This window comes from Vipera berus (assembly GCF_964194415.1).
Source record: "Vipera berus genome assembly, chromosome: 2".
Classification (NCBI taxonomy): Eukaryota; Metazoa; Chordata; class Lepidosauria; order Squamata; family Viperidae; genus Vipera; species Vipera berus.
The window spans coordinates 278,246,851-278,269,379 of NC_138203.1; the positions used below are offsets into that span (position 1 = coordinate 278,246,851).

At 46.9% G+C, this 22,529-nt stretch overlaps 1 protein-coding gene across 2 annotated transcripts in view; it reads left to right on the forward strand.

Annotated features, from left to right (window-relative positions):
• Positions 1 to 22,529, forward strand: part of LOC308664164 (uncharacterized protein) — a 35,801-nt gene that overhangs the window by 3,241 nt on the left and 10,031 nt on the right. For both annotated transcript variants that reach the window (XM_081321183.1, XM_081321184.1), the window contains exons 2-4: positions 4,608 to 5,683; positions 7,626 to 7,737; positions 22,049 to 22,125. In XM_081321183.1, coding sequence (XP_081177309.1) covers positions 4,994 to 5,683; positions 7,626 to 7,737; positions 22,049 to 22,125 — 879 coding nt within the window. In that variant the 5' untranslated portion in view covers positions 4,608 to 4,993. The remainder of the gene's footprint in view (positions 1 to 4,607; positions 5,684 to 7,625; positions 7,738 to 22,048; positions 22,126 to 22,529) is intronic.

Genomic DNA, 22,529 nt, shown 5'->3' on the forward strand with positions numbered 1-22,529 from the left:
CCCCATTCTCCCTCTCGCTCTTCCTTCCCACTTTCTTAGAAGCAGAAAGTCGCTGGTTTAATCTTCTCACTGGAGAAGAGCCTAATGCTGGGAAAGGTTGAGGGCAAGAGAAGAAGGGGACGACAGAGAAGGAGGTGGCTGGATGGAGTCACTGAAGCAGTAGGCGTGAGCCTAAAGGGACTCCAGAAGATGGTAGAGGACAGGAAGGCCTGGAAAGTTAATACAACTCAGGTGGCTAGAAAGGCCCAAGAGAGGCTTCACTTTCTCAGGGTCTTGCGGAAGCACAGGGTAGAACAACGGCTAATGACCCTCTTTTACCGGTCTCCTATAGAGAGAGTCCTCTCGTATGGTATTGTGGTTTGGTATGCTGGTCTGACAGCCACAGATAGGAAAGCATTACAGAGGGTGGTGAGCTCAGCACAAGACATTGTGGGCTGTCCCCTGACACCACTGGATGACCTCGCCAGGGCTCGTTGCCTTGGAAGAGTGAGGAAAATTCTCAGGGACGACTCAGTATCGCAAAAGGCCCTTTTAATTTAATTTAATTTAATTTAATTTATTAATATTTCTATACCGCCCTTCTCCCGAAGGACTCAGGGCGGTGTACAGGGCAAGAATAAAACACAGAAATTTACAAAAAATAAAAGATAATTAAATACATGCCCGATTAAAAATACAGTTAATACATGGTAAAACCCCCCCGATAAAAATAGTAAAAAACCCCACCAATCCCCCCTCAGGCCAGGCCGGCTTGCTCGAACAAGTATGTTTTCAGATCGCGACGAAAGGAGCGAAGATCGGGCGCCGTCCGGAGCTCAACCGGTAACTGGTTCCATAGCTCCGGGGCGCCCACAGAGAAGGATCTCCCCCTGGGGGCCACCAGTCGGCATTCTCTGACCGGTGGCACCCTGAGGAGGCCCTCTCTGTGGGAACGCACAGGGCGGAGGGAAGTAGACGCCGGCAGGATTAACTGGATTTGAGATTGTTAAAAGGGTCAAATATTTGGGGGTGATTTTGTCACCCTTTAATACAAAGTTATATAAAAATAACTATGAAAAGTTATGGGGAAAAATTCATAAAGAAATGGAGAGTTGGGAAAAATTGCAATTGTCTTTGCTGGGAAGAATCGCAGCAGTGAAAATGAATGTCCTGCCTAAATTTTTATTTTTATTTCAAATGATACCGGTTCTTAAAAAAGATTCTAATTTGGAAGAATGGCAACGGGGTATCAATAAATTTGTTTGGGCAGGGAAAAGGCCACGAGTTAAACTTAAGATTATGCAGGATACTCGTGAAAGAGGTGGTCTTAAAATGCCTAATCTTAAATTATATTATGAAGCTGCTGCGTTATCAGGAATAAGTGATTGGATTAATTTGACACAAGAGAGATTATTAAATCTTGAGGGCCATGACTTGTTATTTGGCTGGCATGCATATTTGTTGTATGATAAGAAGGTAGATAATGTGTTTAAAGTGCATATCTTAAGACAGGCATTGTTGAGAGTTTGGAAGAAGTATAGACATAAGTTAGATTACAAGATGCCGTTGTGGGCAATTCCAAAACACGCAATAGAAAACATAAATGTTGGCTTCAAGCATGATGTGACTACGTATAAGGAGATTTTAAGCTTGGAAAGAAATGTCTGGTGTTTAAAGCCGTACAACCTCTTGCGAGATGAGAAGATTGTTCAAACTTGGTTTCAATATACTCAGTTACGGGCCAGGTGGAAAGAAGATCAGAAAATTGGTTTTGCAATGGCTGACGAAAATCTGATAAAGCAAATTAGAAATCAGGGTCCAGCACATATCAAACGGATATATCTTGCATTGATAGAAATTGATTCAGAAACAGAACTTGTTAAAGATTGTATGATAAAATGGGCCCAGAATATCCAAGAAGTTATTACAATGGACACGTGGGAAAAGATCTGGGTGAGGAACGTAAAATTTACACAAGCTCAAAACCTAAGAGAGAACTTTTATAAAATGTTTTATAGATGGCATTTAGATCCTAAAAAGCTTGCAAGTATGTATCCGAACTATCAGCCCAAATGTTGGAGGTGTGGTGGCGAAGATGCAACATATTTTCACATATGGTGGACCTGCAAAAATGTTAAGGCTTTTTGGATAAAAATTTGGTGGAATATGCAGAAGATCTTCAAGCAAAGGATAAAGTTTTGTCCGCAATTGTTTTTGTTCTGCATAATTACAGATGCTACTGTTGTGGACACTAAGTTGATGTTGAATTTAATTACAGCAGCAAGACTTTTAATAGGTCAATATTGGAAGAAGGAGGAACTTCCGACTATAGAAGAATGGACTCTAAAGGTTTCTGACCTGGCGGAAATGGCAAAGATATCGGCTTACTTGAAAGATCACTCGCAAGAACGTTATATTATGGAGTGGAAAAAATGGATTGATTATATCCAGAACAAATATGGGACTAAAAAGTTTCATTTAGCATTTGAATAAATCTTCCTTTCTTTTTTCTTTTTTCTTTTTTTTTTATATGTAATATTAATATTGCTTGTAATTATCTTATATGAGCTAGAGAGCGATAGATTTAAGAGTTTATTGTTGTTAGCATATGGATGTTTATGATTGTTCTTTGTTTTTATACCCTGTACTTAGCTCTGGGAAGTCGGGGGGGGGGGGGGGGGAAGGGGGAAATGGGGGGGAGGGGCAGGGAGGGATAGGTAGGGTTGGGAGGAGGGGGGATTGTTAAAGATAAAATGTATTTTAAAACTTTTCAATAAAAAAAAAAGACATTGTGGGCTGTCCCCTGACACCACTGGATGACCTCTCCAGGGCTCGCTGCCTTGGAAGAGTGAGGAAAATTCTCAGGGACGACTCACACCCTGGTCGGTATCTCTTTACCCTCCTACCATCGGGTAGGAGATACAGGAGTATAGCCAGCCGCACCAACAGGCTGAAGAACAGCTTTTATCCGTGGGCTGTTAGGCTTTTGAATGAGAAAAAGCTTTTGTGAATTTTATGCAAAATTGACTTGGGAGGCCGGTGTGTGGTGCAATTGGTTCACATGGTGTAGTAAGATGGAGGGTTTGTTGTCACTGTGCGTTGGGGGGTGGGAGCGCAAAGGGAGGCTCAGCTAATCTCAGTGTACACATAGTTGTACTTTGACAATAAAGGTTCATTTCATTTCATTTCCATGTAGACACACATGCATGTTTGATCTGCGTTCAAGGAGGAGAAATGTAAGAAATCAAATCCAGGTTCAAGATCAGAACCTTTTCGAGGTCAGAGGGGCTGGCAGGGCCCTTTGCTCACTTGCAACGAGCGGCTGAAGAAGGGGAGGCATGTTGTTATAAAACTGGTGATTAACTCTGATCCTGACAGTCGAGATTTGCCATCTCGTGCAAGGGTCTCCAGCCTTGGCAACTTTAGCAAGCCAAACAATTAACCAGTGGAACAGCCTTCCTCCAGAAGTGGTGAATGTTCCAACACTGGAAGTTTTTAAGAAGAGACTGGATAGCCATTTGTCTGAAATGGTATAGGCTGCAGGGGTAGGCCACCTTGGCTCTTTTATGACTCTTGGACTTCAACTCCCAGAATTCCTGAGCCAGCATGGCTCAGCTTGGAAACTCACTTTCCCCTCAGCATGGCCGGCTCAGGAATTCTGGGAGTTGAAGTCCACGAGTCATAAAGCGGCCTAGGCCAGGGGTAGGCCACCTTGGCTCTTTTATGACTCTTGGACTTCAACTCCCAGAATTCCTGAGCCAGCATGGCTCAGCTTGGAAACTCACTTTCCCCTCAGCATGGCCGGCTCAGGAATTCTGGGAGTTGAAGTCCACGAGTCATAAAGTGGCCTAGGCCAGGGGTAGGCCACCTTGGCTCTTTTATGACTCGTGGACTTCAACTCCCAGAATTCCTGAGCCAGCATGGCTCAGCTTGGAAACTGATTTTCCCCTCAGCATGGCTGGCTCAGAAATTCTGGGAGTTGAAGTCCGCGAGTCATCAGGGCTTTGGACTAGATAACTTCCAAGGTCCCTTCCAACTTTATTATTATTATTACGGCTTTGAAAAATCAATTTTATGACCAATCATAACTAATGAGCATGGTAGTATTCCCATGGTCACGTGATTGAGATTGATGTTTCACAGTGTACAACTCTCGTGGTGTCTTGTGATCACATTTTGCCTACTTCCCAACTGGCTTCCAACAAGCAAAATCAACGAAGGAGCCCACGGTGAAACTGCAGGTCGTGTGATGTCTCACTTAAAGGCAATTTGCTTAACGACGTCAAATGGAAGTAATATCGTAAGCCCATTGTGCTGATACGGTGTCTTGCTCAATGTTCACGGTGATTCGCTTAACAGTCACAGTGGGTGTGAAGCCCTAAGCCTGCCGCGGGCACGTGATGGTCCGCTTAACGACCGCGTTGCTTAGCGAGGAGTTGTCGGTCCCAAATGTCGTTAAGTAAGAACCACCTGTACCAGGAAGAAAGGAGGATGTGTATCCTCCAAGTGTGGTAGAGTAACATTCCTTCCCCCATTATCTTTGAGCATTGGTTACAGTCGCAGGGGACAATGGGACCTGGAGTCCACCAAAGGAGTTAAAAATAATTCTTCTCTTTTCTCTACTACAGGATACCTCCATGACTAGATGTGAAATCTGTTGGAGAGATTTCTGGAATGTGCTGCCGTTTGTCCCATGTACCATATGAAACGAAAGGGCAGCAGCCTTCCTCAAAGCAATCACTTTAGCTGACGTGACAAACAAATGGACTCTTGCTGGGCTGGTGAAGAGTTAAACGTAGAGCAAAGATTGGTTTGATCGCTTGTTGTCACCAGGGGTGTGTGTATGTGTGTGTGGTATTGTTTTGCTCTTTTTTTACTGGATTTTTAAAAATTGTTTGTAAGCCGCCTAGAGTCACTGAAAGTGAGCAGGCAGCCATATGAATCAATAAATCCTGTAAATAAAGAAAGATTTCTAGCAAGGAAAGAAAACGGAAGCTGTGTGCGGGATGCAAAGATGAACCAATTCGACCCGTTGGTGGATCTGAATCCGGGGAAGGCCCCTGAGGAGACTAGAGAGTTTCCAGGCTGCCTAGCATCGAAACAGATCAAACGAGATCCTGAAGGAGGACAGGCCAAAGATTGGGAAGGCCCGGAGCAGGAATCCCTAACGGCAAGGCGGTTCCCTCATTCAGTTGGGGGACAGAGGAATTCTGATCCCTGGGACGATGCCAAGACCTTTCTGATCTCCTTTGAGCAAGTCTCTGAGGCTTGCCAGTGGCCTAAAGCTGAATGGATGGCCCGGCTCCTGCCAGCACTGAGTGGACAAGCCAGAGAAGCCTTTAATGGCTTAGAAACCGGGGACCAAGAGGATTATGGGAAAGTCAAGGCTGCCATCTTGCGAGAGGCAGCTTTCAAAATGGAGGCCCAGCGCCAGCACTTTCGCCGGTTCCGCTACCAGGAGCTTGAAGACCCTCGGAGGGTTTACAGCCACCTCCGGGAGCTCTGCCGCCAGTGGCTGAAGCCGGAGAGACGCACCAAGGAGCAGATCGTGGAGCTGCTGATCCTGGAGCAGTTCCTGGCCATCCTTCCCGCAGAGATCCAGAGCTGGGCCCGGGAGTGTGACCCAGAGAATTGGATCCAGGCTACAGATCTGGCGGAAGATTTCCTGATGAGCCAACGGGAGGCCAAGACATGGAGACGGCAGGTGAGGTTTGGAGGTATTGGAAAAGGGGTGAGTTCATCAGCCCTTTGTAAAACCTTTATGCGTTACATTTACAGGTCGTCCTCAACTTACGACCGCAGCTGAGCTCAAACTTTCTGTTGTGAAATGAGACTTTGGTTAGGTGGGTTCTGCCCCATTTTACGACCTTTCTTGCCTCAGTTGCTAAGTGAATCACTGCAGTTGATAGGTTAGTAACATGGTTGTTAATTGAATCTGGCTTCCCCCATTGTTTTTGCTGGTCAGAAGGTGGCCAAAGGTGGTGCCGTGACCTTGAGACAGAGCAACCGTCATAAATATGAACCCTTTGCCAAGCCTCTGAATTTTGATCACATGATCATGGAGATGCTGCCAAGGTCATAACTCCGAAAAGCGGTCGTCACATTTTTCAGTGCTTTGTAACTTTGAACGGTCGCTAAACCAACCGTTGTAAGTCGAGGACTACCTGTATATTATGTTCCTCCTTTAAAGCAGGATTTTTCAACCAGTGGTACGGGTACCACCTGTGGGACGTTGGCACCTGGCAGGTGGTACACGATCATACTAGAAAAGTGGTAGCGGAGGAGGGGAATGAGCTGAAACGGTGTCAGCACTGCACAAGCCTGAGCGAGAGACGGCTGGAGCTGCAGGGCTGTCGTGGCTCAGCGGAAGTGACAGGATCAGCGCCAGGATCCAGCTGGAAAACAGCACTGATCCCGGCGCTTCTGGTGAGCCCAGAAGAAACGCCATTCAGCTGGAATGTTGCAGCATCCCCAGGGTCTTGTGATTTACATTCAGATGCTTGGCAACTGATTCATATTTATGATGGTCACAGTGTCCCAGGGTCATGTGAAGTGACCAAAACCTGCTGCAACCACCCAGCAGATGGGGGGGAATAAAAACCAAACACCCACCCCCACCCCACCCCCGCTGCCAATCCTCAACAGAAATGCTCACAACAACAAAAACCTCGGACAGGAGGAAGAGCGCCGCCGGGCAGGCGGGCGGGTGTCTTGCTCGGCTGTGGCTTGGGGGGCACTTTTTTCAGTGCCATTGTAACTTCGAACAGTCACTAAGTGAATTGTTGTAAGTCGAGGACTACCTGTACTTCATCACTTTTTTCCTTTTTTGGGGGGGAGGGGTCATCTCATCACGTTTTTGACACCTTGCTAGGCGACTGGTGGTACTCGGATGTTGCCAGATCCTAAAAGTGGTACAATGGGTGATAAGGTTGAAAAGGCTTTGCTTTAAAGAGCCCCGTGAGAGAGGACGGGGAGTCTGGGAGAGTCATGGAAGGAATGTTAAACTGAAGAACAGCTATTACAGCTAGTCCTCGACTTACATTAGTTCATTTAGTGACCATTCAAAGTTACAATCACCATTTTTCATACCTATCACTCTTGCAGCATCCCCATGGTCACATGGTCAAAATTCAGACGCTTGGCAACTGACTCATATTTATGACCCAATGTCTCCGGGTTTCGTGTTTCCCTTCTGCGATTTATTTAAGAAGCATGTTACTCAAGTAACAACCTCAATTATTCACCAAGGTCGTAAAATGAGGCAAAAGTCACTTAACAACGGTCTCGCTTACCAAAAGAAATTTGGGGCTCGTAAGTTGAGGACGACCTGTCCTCTCTTATTCATGTTAATTTTAGAGACCGCCCATCTCACAGATTAACTTTGTTAGAGAAGAATGATAAGATCTGAGTTCAAATATCCCCACTTGGGCATGAAAAGTGCCACCTTTTCCTGACCTTTTTTTCCTCAGTGAAACGTACCTCACAGGATTGTTGGGAGTTTAAAAATGGAACGCCTGTTGTGAGATTTCCAAGGCTGTGAAATTAAAGCATCCTGAGCCAGCGCAGACCGTGCGAAACCTGGGTGAAAGTATAGTTTTTGTAACATTTGTCTTCAAATCTCATTGGATTTTTCGTCTCTGTTTCAGGTGCCAATATCTCCCAAAGACAGGATAGGAGATGCACGCAATCCTGTAAAGGAAGTGCCGTCTGTGGAGAAGGAAGAGCATATTCTTGGGGATTGGAGATCCACACATCCAGGTTTGTGATTTACCACCGTTGACTTGATCTCTGATGCAAGGAAAACACAAACCCTTAGGTGTGAGATGACTAGATCAGTGTTTTTCAACCTTTTTTGGGCAAAGGCACACTTGTTTCATGAAAAAAATCACGAGGCACTCCACCATTAGAAAATGTTAAAAAATTTAACTCTGTGCCTATATTGACTATATATAAAGTAATTCTCTTGAATAGGAATCAAATAAACACAAAGAAAGTATTTTATAATTACTTTTCAATTTTTCCCACGGCACACCAGGCAACATCTCGCGGCACACTAGTGTGCCGCGGAACAGTGGTTGAAAAACACTGGACTAGATGATATGATTTGGCTATTTTGTTTAAAGTGCTCATTACATGTCCTCCAGAGAGTGAACATGGGAGTGCACGAGTGGTTTGTGCGTAAGGATTACCTTACAATTTAGCACTCCTGTGGGATTCAGAGACCAGTCATCGCAGGGTGTCCCAAAACGTCTGTCTGCCTATGCAGAGTTTATTGCATTTATACAGTTTTAACAAGCAGGAAATTACGCACAGCAAAAGCATTTGTCGAGCCCCGCGGGCCCGACATCACGAGGGGCGTCCGGGGAAGGGCATACGAACTGCCTGCCCGCACAGCCCTGTTGCTGGGCTCACCTGGGAGCGGCACACCCAGCAGCCGGTCGAGCGTCGGACGCCACGTGCAGCCCCCGCAGGACCCGCGGCCATTCCCCCGACGAACAGCTGCTCTGAGGCCTTCTGGCGCGCCTGCGTTGACGGGACCGGTTAAAGGCCCCGCCAGACTATTCGCTTCTCTGCAGCTGCCTGTTCCTCAGCAGAGACGGCAGACGGGCTGGGACCGGACAATGGACTACGGTGGAGCTTGTGGGAGGGAGTCACCGGGATGGGTGGGGCCGGAGGGGCTGTGGCGGTGACACGCTGGGTGGTGGAGGGGAGCACGACAGAAGGGTTGCGGGGCACACACACCTACCCGATGCTCGGCAAGGAGACAGTACGGGAGCTCAGGTGCCGGGCCGCGTGGGAAGACGGGGAAAGGGTGGGATTTATCCAGAACCAGCCGGATGCTGGTTTGAATGGGAAAGGGTGGGGCTGGAAACACACACACTGTATTAAAAGCGCGTTGGGGCGGTTAGCTCCCAACGCTGACTTTGTAAGAACTTGGATCTTCATGAATAAAGGAATCCTGGTTGTGATTGCTTCATCAGGGGACGGTTAGGACAGCATTGTTTATTGGTGTACTCCCTAGTCAATCTTAGAGAACATCTGGATGTCCCAAGCCTGGGCAGAGTCTTCCTTATCTAGCTGGTTCCTTGCAGTCCTTGGCAAGGCTAGTTGGAATGAGCTCATAGACATGCGGATAACAGGATACTGAGGCAGGCAGTTTGCTGCCCACGGTCCCTTCATATCCTTGACCTCCATCTCTCCATCTCACTCTTTTCTTTTTTGTTTGCCAAGGACTTGTAAAAAGGGTTAATGGAAGGGTCCTAATCAGGAGAAGAATATCCTTGCAATTGCTTAGACAAGGCATATACCTGGCCTTGAGGCAGTGTGGGATGGGGTTTAGGGCAAAAAAGCTGTAGGTTGCAAAAGGAAGGGAGACTATATTCCATCTCTTAATATGGGGGGTGAGCTATTACCCACCCCCCCCGTAGATCGGGCTCGCAACTTGGGGGTCCTTCTAGATTCACAGCTCTCCTTAGAAGATCCTATAGGAGCTGTGACTAGGGGGGCCTTCGCCCAGGTTCGCCTGGTGCGTCAGTTGCGGCCCTATCTAGACCGGGATGCCTTGCGTACGGTCACTCATGCGCTCGTGACCTCTCGTTTGGACTACTGCAACGCTCTCTACATGGGGCTGCCCTTGAGGACCACTCGGAGGCTTCAACTGGTGCAGAATGCAGCCGCGCGAGTGGTGTTGGGGGTCTCCCGATACTCCCATGTTACACCTCTGCTCCGCGAGCTGCATTGGCTGCCAGTTGCCCTCCGAGTGAGATTCAAGGTGCTGGTGATGACCTATAAAGCCCTACATGGCATGGGTCCGGATTACCTACGGCAGCACCCGCTGCCAGCGTCAACCTCCCTCCGTCCAGTGCGCTCCTACAGAGAGGGCCTCCTCAGGGTGCCTCCGATCAGAGAATGTCGACTGGTGGTCCCCAGGGGGAGGGCGTTCTCTGTGGGCGCGCCAGACCTGTGGAACCGCTTGCAGGTTGAGCTCCGGATGGCCCCCGACCTTCGCTCCTTCCGGCGCGATTTAAAAACTTATTTATTTGAACAATCTGGCCTGGTTTGATGGGTTTGGGGTTGGATCTAATTTTAACATAGTTTTAATCATTGCATTATATTGGGCATGATTATTTAATTCTTTTAACTTCTTTTAACTTTTGTATTTATATTCTGATATTTATTGCCCTGTACACCGCCCTGAGTCCTTCGGGAGAAGGGCGGTATAAAAATTTAATAAAACTAAAAACTAAGCTGAACAAAGCAGCATCCACCCATCAAAATAGCACAAATAATGACTAAATAGCGCAGGATATTTCCCAATAAATTTGTGGGTAGCCAGGTCCAAAGGCTTTCCCACCAAGATCCTATAAAGCAGGGGTCTTCAAACTTGGCCCTTTTTATGACTTGTGGACTTCAACTCCCAGAATTCCTCAGCCAGCGAGGAATTCTGGGAGTTGAAGTCCACAAGTCATAAAAAGGGCCAAGTTTGAAGACCCCTGCTATAAAGGATCCATTTTTAAATCAGAGGCCAAATTGTGTAAAATATTGAGCTGGTGTTGGATGGCTCGTGATTCATCTGAAAGATTGAAACAACACATTCCTTCAAAACTTTCACAGCCCAAATGCTGATGCAGAAGCAAATAACCAATAGCAGCACGGTTTTGTAAAAATACCTTTAGGCAAAGCTTGCAGCTCGTGGTTGATTGCTGAAATAGCTATAGAAGTAGCATTCATTGTTTTTGTCAAATTACACGCAATAGCGTTGATGTTAAGATGAGCGCGAACAGCAAGCGCTGGGACTCCCATTATAGATATACCAAAGTTACGTATTCTGCTTTATTAAGTAAAGCTGTTTCAGAGTCACGGGTGCTATCTAGCGTGACTCCTCGTCAAAAACGGTTTGATTGAATTTGCTGTTTGGAAAGCAAAACAGGAATCAGCCGGCTGAGACAACACTGTACTTCACTAATATTAGCAGGAATGTAATTAAAAGTTTCTTGACCACATGTAAAAAACCATCTAGAAAGAGTACAGAGAAGAGCAACAAAGATGATTGGGGGACTGGAGGCTAAAACTTATAGGGAACGGTTGCTGGAATTGGGTATGTGCAGTTTAATGAAGAGAAGGGTGAGGGGTGACATGATAGCAGTGTTCCAGTATCTCAGGGGCTGCCCCAAAGAAGAGGGAGTCAAGCTATTCTCCAAAGCACCTGAAAGCAGGACAAGAAGCAACGGATGGAAACTAGTCAAGGAGAGAAGCAACCTAGAACTAAGGAGAAACTTCCTGACAGCTAGAACAATTAACCAGTGGAACAACATGCCTCTAGAAGTGGTGAATGCTCCAACACTGGAGGTTTTTAAGAAGAGACTGGACAGCCATTGCACTGAAATGGTATAGGGTTTCCTGCCTTAGCAGGGGGTTGGACTAGATGACCTCCAAGGTCCCTTCCAACTTCTTCTTCTTCTTCTTCTTCTTCTTCTTCTTCTTCTTCTTCTTCTTCTTCTTCTTCTTCTTCTTCTTCTTATTATTATTATTATTATTATTATTATTATTATTATTATTATTATTATTATTATTATTATTATTATTATTATTATTATTATTAGACTTCACTAATATTAGCAGGAATGTAATTAAAAGTTTCTTGACCACATGTAAAAAACCATGCTTGCGGGAGCCAAACATGAGCAAAATTAAAGGAAGTTTCCTCAGAAGCGGTACAATTTAAAACAGGTGAACTAATACGAAAACAGTGAGTTTTTTTACTTGGAAGATGTACAATTAACTACTTTAGCACATGTTATATTCTCAGGGATTGCTACTGTCGGGGTGTGCAAATCGGTTCCTTCCTGCTTTTATCTTATTTTATTTTTTACTTTATTCTTATTGATGGCTTATTCCGCGGGGCAAACTGCTAGCCCTGAGAGATTCCAGGTGTGGCCCTCTAATCTATGCCGCCGGTTCCTTAATGACGGGTACTGGGACCCCAAGAGGTGGCATGGCACAAAAAGGAGGGTTAGGGATTTTCTTGTTAAACTTTTTAATGGCTTAGGGAGGGGGGAGGGACGTAAGGCCCGGCAGAAAGATGGGGGGATTTTCTCAGTCCTTTCTCAGTCCAGGTTGGTAGACGGTCGCGGCGATGGGAGGGGGGCCGGGGTGGGGGGGTCTTGGGGCCCGAGGGGCCGGGGTGGGGACAGCGATCCCCACGGTGATTGGGAATGGCGGCAGATGGATGAACAGAGGGCCATATCGAAATCTGGGATCGCGCCCCCACTATCTTCGAGCGGTGGCGCACTCCGGCCCTCTGGCTTCATCCTGCTTGTCCGGGGGTGGGGGAAGACAGGGACCTGAGCTCAGGCTGGTCTATTTGAATGCCAGGTCTGTGGTGAATAAACCTCCCCTCATCCGGGATTTGATCAAGGAGGAAGACGCAGACCTGGCATGCATTACGGAAACTTGGTTGAGCCCGGAGGGAGGAGTCCCTCTGATTGAATTATGCCCACCAGGTTTCCGTGTGCTGCATCAGCCTCGGGCTCAGGGTAGGGGCGGTGGGTTGGCGGTTGTCATCAAGGAGGCCCTTTGTCCGCGGGAGGCCACGGCCCCGCAAATAGGCGGATGTGAGTCCCTCCTCCTGAGGTGGGGCCCTGGAGGTCAGTTGGGCCTCTTGCTCGCGTACCTTTCTCCCAGCTGCGTGGCAACGGCCCTGCCCGGGCTGCTCGACGCTTTCTCGGGGTTGGCGGTTGAGTTTCTCAGACTTATGGTTCTGGGGGATTTCAACTTGCCTTCCTTGGGGGAGACGTCGGGAGTGGCCCGAGAGTTCATGGCTTCCATGATGGCCATGGTCCTGACCCAGATTATTCAGGGTCCGACTCACGAGGGGGGAAACACGCCCGACCTTATTTTTATCTCCGAGCAGTGGCTTAATGGTCTGGGTGGGGTTTCTCCATCTACTCAACCCCTCTCATGGACAGATCATCATCTCCTGCGGCTGGGCCTCCGTCATGCCACCTCCCGTTGCTGGGAGGTGGAACCGACCAGGTGGTTCCGCCCCAGACGCCTGATGGACCCGGAAGGGTTTCAGACGGCGCTTGGACTGATTCCTGCCTCCCTTTCCCACAGCCCGGTCGAGACCTTAGTTGACGCCTGGCAACGGGCTGCTTCTCAGGCTCTTGACCACGTTGTGCCTTTGCGGCCTTTTACCCAGCGCAGGTCCCGGTTGGCCCCTTGGTTTTCTGTGGACCTACGGGAGATGAAGCGCCGGAGGAGGGGCCTAGAGAGCATTTGGAGATCCAGTCGGTCCGAATCTGACCGAACACAGTTAAGATCTTTTACCAGATCTTACCTTGTGGCAATGGAGGTGGCGAAGTGTGCTTACTTCACCACCCTCATTGCGTCCACAGATAATCGCCCGGCCGCCCTGTTTAGGGTGACCCGTTCCCTTTTAAATCAGGGGACAGGGGAAGATCCCTTGCGGGGACGGGCTGAGGAGTTTAGTCAACATCTGCTGGACAAAGTCGCTCAGATTCGAACCGGTCTGGACTCTGACTGGGCAGTATCTGACGAGAGGGAAACGACGGGTCTGGCCGATATTATTTAGGAGGAGTTTGACCCTGTGACTCCGGATGAAGTGGACAGGATCATGGGTAGATTGAGTGCCGCCACGTGTTTGTTGGACCCGTGTCCCTCCTGGCTGGTTTATGCGGCTCGGGAGGTCACACGAGGCTGGCTCCAGGCAGTGATTAATGCTTCTCTGAGTGAGGGGTGCTTCCCTGCCGCCTTGAAGGAGGCGGTGGTGAGGCCCCTCCTCAAGAAACCTGCCCTGGACCCGGCCATTTTGAATAACTTTCGTCCTGTCTCCAACCTTTGCTTTCTTGCGAAGGTTGTTGAGAGTGTGGTGGCACGGCAACTCCCGTTGGTCCTGGAGGAAACTGAGTATCTGGATCCGTACCAATCGGGTTTCAGGCCCGGGTACAGCACGGAGACAGCATTGGTCGCACTGGTGGATGATCTCTGGCGGGCTTGGGATAGGGGTTATTCCTCTGTCCTAGTCCTATTAGATCTCTCAGCGGCTTTTGATACCATTGACCATGGTATCCTGCTGCGACGTCTTCGGGGGTTGGGAGTGGGAGGCACTGTTTTACAGTGGTTCTCCTCCTACCTCTCGGGCCGTTCGCAGACGGTGTTGGCAGGAGGACAGAGGTCAACCCCGAGGCCCCTTGATTGTGGGGTGCCTCAGGGGTCGGTCCTCTCTCCCCTCCTGTTCAACATCTATATGAAGCCACTGGGTTAGATCATCCGTGGTTTTGGGGTGAGGTATCATCAATATGCGGATGATACCCAGCTTTTCATCTCCACCCCAAACCAACCCAGTGATGCCCTCGATGTGATGTCCTGGTGCCTGGAAGCGGTACGAATCTGGATGAGGAAGAACAGGCTCCAGCTCAACCCAGCCAAGACCGAGTGGCTTTACGTATCGGCATCTCGTGTAGTCCAAGATCTTCCATCTTTGGTTATGGGGGGAGAGGTGTTGCCTCCCGTTGATAGGGCGCGCAACTTAGGCGTCCTCTTGGATGCACGACTCAGTTTAGAAGATCATGTTGGAGTCATGGCCAGGGGGGCATTTGCACAGGTTCGCCTAGTGCGCCAGTTGCGACCCTATCTGGACCGAGGTGCTTTACGTACGGTCACTCATGCGCTCGTCACCTCCTGTATAGATTACTGCAATGCTCTCTACATGGGGCTGCCCTTGAAGACCACCTGGAGGCTCCAGCTGGTGCAGAATGCAGCCGCGCGGGTTGTGATGAGAGCATCCCAATACTCCCATATTACACCCCTCATGCATGAGCTGCATTGGCTACCGGTTGCCCTCCGGGTGAGATTCAAGGTGCTGGTCCTTACCTATAAAGCCCTGCATGGCTTAGGCCCAGGATATTTTCAGGACCGTCTGCTGCCAGGAACGTTTTCCCATCACCCTGTGCGCTCACACAGAGAGGGCCTCATCAGGGTGCCGTCGGCCAGACAATGTCTGCTGGCGACCCCCAGGGGGAGGGCCTTCTTTGTTGGGGCACCTGCTTGGTGGAATCAACTCCCCCGGGAGCTCCGGATGGCCCCAGACCTTCGGTCCTCTGGCCGTGACCTTAAGACATATCTTTTCCAACAGGCCGACCTGGACTGATGATAATGGGGTGTTTAGTTATGATTTTATTTATTATTATTATTATTATTATTATTATTATTATTATTATTATTATTATTATTATTATTATTATTATTAATGTAATTTCTATACCGCCCTTCTCCCAGAGGACTCAGGGCGGTGTACAGGGCAATAAAAATACAATATACAAAAGTTAAAAATAAAATTAAATAGAACTAGCCCATTACAATAAATAATTAGACATTTACTAAATAAAATACGCCAAACCCATTAGACCAGGCTGGCTTGTTCAAATAGGTAAGTTTTCAGATCACGGCGGAAAGAGTGAAGGTCAGGAGCCATCCAGAGCTCAACCGGTAATTGATTCCAGAGGATAGGCGCGCCCACAGAGAATGCTCTCCCCCTGGGGGCCGCCAGCCGGCACTCTCTGACCGGCGGCACCCTGAGGAGGCCCTCTCTGTGGGAGCGCACAGGACGAAGGGAAGATGACGCCGGCAGCAGGTGTTCCCGTAAGTAATCCGGACCCATGCCATTTAGGGCTTTATAGGTCATCACCAGCACCTTGAATCTCACCCGGAGGGCAACTGGAAGCCAATGCAGCTCGCGGAGTAGAGGTGTTACATGGGAGTATCGGGAGACCCCCATCACAACTCGCGCGGCCGCATTCTGCGCCAGTTGAAGCCTCCGAGTGGTCCTCAAGGGCAGCCCCATGTACAGAGCATTGCAGTAGTCTATACAGGAGGTCACGAGCGCATGAGTGACTGTACGCAAGGCATCCTGGTCGGTCCAGATAGGGTCGCAACTGGTGCACCAGGCGAACCTGGGCAAAAGCCCCCCTGGTCACAGCTCCTATATGATCTTCCAAATTGAGCTGTGAATCCAGGAGGACACCCAAGTTGCGAGCCCTATCTACGGGGGGTAATAACTCACCCCCCCCCATGGTTAAAGATGGAATAACCTGAATTTCCCAAGATGCCGGCACGCACAACCACTCAGTCTTGTCGGGATTAAGCCGAAGCCTGTTCCTCCCCATCCAGACCCGAACTGCCTCTAGGCAACGGGACATCACATCGAGGGCATCACTGGGGTGGTTTGGGGTTAGGGTTAGGGTTAGGGTTAGGGTTAGGGATTGAGCCGAAGCCTGTTCCTCCCCATCCAGACCCGAACCGCCTTCAGGCAAATGATTTTTTAAAATGTTTTTATTGGTTTTGATACAATTTAATTCTTTTTTAATATTTGTATTTATTTGTATTTTATTGTTGTTAGCCACCCTGAGTCCTTCGGGAGATAGGGCGGCATAAAAGCGAAAACGTCTTCAGGGAAAAAACAAGAAAGTCCAGTTGGCTTTTGAGAAGGCACGTTTAGGACGACCACGACCTGGAGGATGGAGACTCTCCATAGACAATTGGCAAAGGATTGGCCAGTGTATTTTATGGCTTAGTAGTCAGTGGCTTAGGGACGCGGTGGCTCAGTGGGTTAGGACGCTGAGCTTGTCCATCAGAACGTCGGCAGTTTGGCGGGTCGAATCCCGAGTGCTGCGTAGCAGAGTGAGCGCCTGTTATTCGTCCCAGCTCCTGCCAACCTAGCAGTTCGAAAGCACGTTACTGGACGGCTGGTCTGGCAAGATCGTATTGGCCGCTGTGGCGTCTGTAAAGTCATTTTGGCCATTTCTGGAACCAGATTCGGGGACTGATGTCGCGACATCCTAAGCTGGGCGGAAGCAACGTGCTGGAATCCACAAAGGTCCTGAAGGAGGAAGTACCGCAGCATATCCTCCTCCCCAGTGCTTTTTTTGTAAAAGAAAAAGGTGCCGGAACTCACACATGTCACACAACCCGCCTTGCCTACCCTATAAGGTTCCATCCAAAAAAGGTGCCGGAACTCCGTTCTGAGCGTTCTATGACAAAAAAAGCCCTGCTCCTCCCCAATTAATCAGAGGGACCGGCCCTAACCATGTTTTGTTTGGTAATGCCCGATAATATACTAGAGGGGGAGGGGGAGGCAAGCTTGTTTTCTGTTGAAAGTGTCTCTGATAAGCGGTGGAATTTTGAATAGAGACATTCAACTGATTTAAGGGAAATGAAACTTTTTTAACCCGTTGTGTTACCCACGACAAATTGGGTACCCGAGATCCCTCCTTTTTTAATTTGTTTGTGAAAACAGTCCTTAAAGGACCGATTAGCACGTTCCACGATGGCTTGACCTGTGGAATTGTAGGGTAACCCACGAGTAAGAACAATATTCCAGGTTGTACAAAATTGCAAAAAAGGCCGGTGAAGAATAGGCCGGGCCGTTATCAGGCTGATGTTAGAGAAGACTTGGATGAGGTTTGTCAGAAACAGGTACTTTTCCAAATGCTTGGTAAGAAACTTATAAAGTAGCATCTGGTAAAACAGCTTCAGCATCAACTGGGACAAAGGGACCAGGCCCGTCAGCAATTTCTTCTACATTCCCCCCTTCTTTTGCTAATTGTTCCTCTAAAATTTGCCTCATGGGGGTATACAATGGCTGTGAAGAAGCAGAAGAATTAACCTCTTCATGAGGAGCTGAAGGTTCAATTAAAGATAATTTAGGGGGGGAAAAATTAATTTGATCACAATTAGGTGGAGGTTGTGTGGTCAATGGTTGTCCTGCCAAAGCATCAGAGCCAAATTTTTCCACTGCTTGACAGCATTGAAGCCACAGATGTAATATCTCAACTGGAGCCCGGGGTGCAAAATGTAAAATATGCCCTATCTTTAGCCAGTCCTGTAAACGGAGCGTCCCGTGCTCCGGATACCAAGGACAATGTTTCCTTATCTCTCTTACGAGCTTCTTTATGTCTGCCACGGGTACTTTAAGCCCTGACGTTTGTAGCACGAAGTGAAGTTCCTCTACATGCTGCTGCTGCTGCTGAGATAGATTGCAACCCATACTTACTTCTGAGGGGTCCCGTAGGACAAAAAGATACCTTTGGGGTCTATTCCAGACGAAGGTATTCCAGACGAAGTTGCTCTCCCGGAGGAAAGTCCCTATCCCAAATCTCTTTTTGTTTATTTTTAAAGATTTATTGTCCCTGTTCAGGGCGCCAAAATGTGGGATTCAGAGACCAGTCAACGCCGGGTGTTCCAAAATGTCTGGTCTGCCTAACACAGAGTTTATTGCATTTATACAGTTTTAACAAAGCAGGAAATTACACACAGCAAAAGCGTTTATTGGTGTAGCCCCTAGTCAATCTTAGAGAACATCCGGATATCCCAAGACAGGGCAGAGTCTTCCTTATCTGGCTGGTTCTAGCTGGTTCCTTGCAGACCTTAGCAAGGCTAATTGGAATGAGCTCATAGGCATGCAAATAACAGGATACTGAGGCAGGCGGGGTGCTGCGCATGGTCCCCTTCATGTCCTTGACCACCATCTCTACACACTCACCGACACTTTATTATGGTTCATGAAAACAAGCTACGCATCGTGCAACACAGTCAGTTCATAGCAGAAAATGAGATGCTGTCCTTGGCAAACTAAACCAGATTTCACAACTTGTCTTAGTGTAGGGCAGGGGTAGGCCACCTTGGCTCTTTTATGACGTGTGGACTTCAATACCCAGAATTCCTGAACTAGTCATGCTGACTCAGCTCCTACACCAGGGGTAGGCAACCTTGGCTCTTTTATGACGTGTGGACTTCAATACCCAGAATTCCTGAACCAGCCATGCTGACTCAGCACCTACACCAGGGGTAGGCAACCTTGGCTCTTTTATGACGTGTGGACTTCAATACCCAGAATTCCTGAACCAGCCATGCTGACTCAGCCCCTACACCAGGGGTAGGCAACCTTGGCTCTTTTATGACGTGTGGACTTCAATACCCAGAATTCCTGAACCTGCCATGCTGACTCAGCCCCTGTAGCAGGGGTAGGCAACCTTGGCTCTTTTATGACGTGTGGACTTCAATACCCAGAATTCCTGAACCAGCCATGCTGACTCAGCACCTACACCAGGGGTAGGCAACCTTGGCTCTTTTATGACGTGTGGACTTCAATACCCAGAATTCCTGAACCAGTCATGCTGACTCAGCTCCTACACCAGGGGTAGGCAACCTTGGCTCTTTTATGACGTGTGGACTTCAATACCCAGAATTCCTGAACTAGTCATGCTGACTCAGCTCCTACACCAGGGGTAGGCAACCTTGGCTCTTTTATGACGTGTGGACTTCGATACCCAGAATTCCTGAACCAGCCATGCTGACTCAGCCCCTACACTAGGGGTAGGCAACCTTGGCTCTTTTATGACGTGTGGACTTCAATACCCAGAATTCCTTAACTAGTCATGCTGACTCAGCCCCTACACCAGGGGTAGGCAACCTTGGCTCTTTTATGACGTGTGGACTTCAATACCCAGAATTCCTGAACCAACCATGCTGACTCAGGAATTCTGGGAGTCGAAGTCCACACGTCATAAAAGAGCCAACGTTGCCTACCCCTGGTGTAGGGGCTGAGTCAGCATGTGGCAACGTTGACAATAACACTGGTGTTGGAATCTGCGAGGAGAATTAAACTTTTCCAACATTTATCTCAGAATTTTTTTGCAAATTTGACAAGTTTTAAGACAGGCGGACTTCAGTTCTCAGAACTCCGCAGCCGACATGCTCGCCGACAATTATTAAGCAAAGCCATTTTTTACGACAGAGTGGTTTCGCTGAAAAACGGAAGTAACTTCAGGTTTTTTTGGCGAAACCATTGTAAAATGTGGTCATCTAACTGCAAGATTCTGCAAACGGCTGTCTTGTCAAGCACCTGAAATGCGGTTGTGTGACTGAAGTGGTCGGGGTGGGGGTGGCCATTTGGGAACTTCAGAAGCAGATTATAACTTTCTTGTTCCAGGTAGGTCATAACTTTGGTTGCTAGGCAACCGGTTATAAGTCAAGGATTACCTGCCCAGTTGCAGTGAAAAGAACTGCTGCATCTGCCATTTGTCTGAAATGGTATAGGGTTTCCTGCCTGAGCAAGGGGTTGGACTAGATGACCTCCAAGGTCCCTTCTAACATCATCATCATCATCATCTAACAAAGTGGGACAAAAGTTAGATTTAGAGCCAATTTATTGCCATAAATAAGTCTTAGCAAAAAAAACCTAGAATTATAGCGTGTTTATTGCCATAAATAAGTCTTAGTGGAAAAAAAAGTAGAATTGGAGCCTGTTTATTGCCATAAATAAGTCTTAGCGAAAAAAACTAGAATTAGAGCCCATTTATTGCCATAAATAAGTCCTAGAAAAGCCTACGGAGAAAATCTATCTACTTCTGTATTTGCTACCATCGACTTGATGGCACATAATAAATCAAAGGCCCAATTCAAGGGGAGTTCATGGTTAAGTGAAAGAACACTTTAGCTTCATTTTGGTGGATAGAATTAGCACACATTTATTTTTAATGTTATGGTATACATTGACATTTATCTTATTAGGTCATGTGAATGGTGCATCTTTTATTGTAGTTTATTGAAGTCAGTCCTCTTGGGCATATTTCATGGAAATGAAAAAGATAAAAATTTAAGAAATCAATCTTGTCTGAAGATGTCTGAAATGGTATAGGGTTTCCTGCCTGAGCAGGGGGTTATTTTATTTTATTTTATTATTTTATTTTATTTTATTTTATTTTATTTTATTATTTTATTTTATTTTATTTTATTTTATTTTATTTTATTTTATTTTATTTTATTTTATTTTATTTTATTTTTTATTATTTTATTTTTTATTATTTTATTATTATTATTATTATTATTATTATTATTATTATTATTATTATTAAACTTTTATTCATAAAACATGAAACTCAGTCAACTGAACACTCAAATTGACTGGCGTTAATGGTTGACATGGGTTGCTGCCAGCCTCCTGGGGTATCAACCAGGTATCTCCTTAAAATGTAAGATGTACCGAGTAGCGCAGTTTTTTGTAGCTTTTTGCAGCTTTTGCAGCTGCAATTTCTTGATGTATTTTGCAAAGTTTTTGGACATAGTTCCCAGTGCCCCGATGACAGTGGGTATCACTGTTACGCGTTTCATCCATAATTGCGCAGTTTCGATGGCCAGGTCGCGGTATTTCGCAATTTTTCCCACTTCTTTTTCTTCGACTCTGGCATCTCCTGGTACAGCGATATCAATCAGCTGTACGCTTCGGTTCTCTACAACTGTGATATCTGTCATGTTGTGTTCCAAATGGCGAGCTGTCTGTATTCGGAAGTCCCACAAGATCTTCACCCTCTCATTCTCGACAACTTTTTCCACCCTATGTTCCCACAACTTTTCGGACACAGGCAAGTCGTATTTTTTACATAATGCCCAGTGGATTAGTTTAGCAAGTCGGTCGTGTCTAGTTTTGTAATCAGTTTGCGCGATTTTGCTGCACTCACATATTAAATGTGAAACAGTTTCAGCTTTGTTGTTGCAAAGTCGGCAATTTGGATTGTCAGTAGATTTTTGTATCTTCGCTTTCATGGCATTAGTTTGTAGTGCTTGTTCTTGAGCAGCCAGTATTAAGCCTTCCGTTTCTTTCTTGATGGTTCCCATCTTAAGCCATGCCCATGTCAAGTTGTTATCACATTTTCCTTCAATGTTTTTCAAATGTTGTCCATTCAAAGCTTTGGTTGTCCATCTATTTAATCTGTCATCCAGCCGTTTTTCCTTATATTCTGCCTTTGTTTCTGTTATTTTTATAACGCTCTCTGTTTTCACAGCCTGCAGCGATTTTTCTGTACTTTGATTCACATAGTCATTATTATTATTATTAATCATCGCACAATCAGCCAGATGTTCAGACTGGATTTGGCATTTTTGTCTACCTATCGAGTCCTTACCAAGGACCTGGGATAGGCAGATGTGGATGTTTGATGGTTGTTGTTGTTATTATTATTATTACTAATATTATTATTATTCCTCTTAGATGATGAGAACAGTCCCTCTAGCCATCCGGTATCTCTGCCTGAGGGCCAAGACTTTGTTGAAGCTGGACCAACTGAGGTTTGTAAACATCTGGCAGGAGGTGGGGGTGGCTTTGTGACCAGCTTTCTGTAAGAGTGGCAATATTGGATAGGTAGTCCTTGACTTACAAATGTCATTCAGCCCACAGTTACGATTCCAAGTCATGTTGATTATTAAGCCAATGCAGTGGTCATAAAGCGAACACCGCAATCATTAAGCAAACACCACAGTTATTAAATGAACCGATTAGTCGTGACAGGTGTGGTTTTTTGGCCAGAAACTGGAAGTAGATGCTAGTTTCTGGCAAAAACATTGTAAATTATAGTCAGATCAGCATGAGGCATTGCTAACAGCTATAAATGCAGCCTGGTTGCCAAGTTCCCAAACTAGTCACATGGTGTGTGTGTCTGTGTCTGCCAGCCATTATAACTTTGGAATCTAGC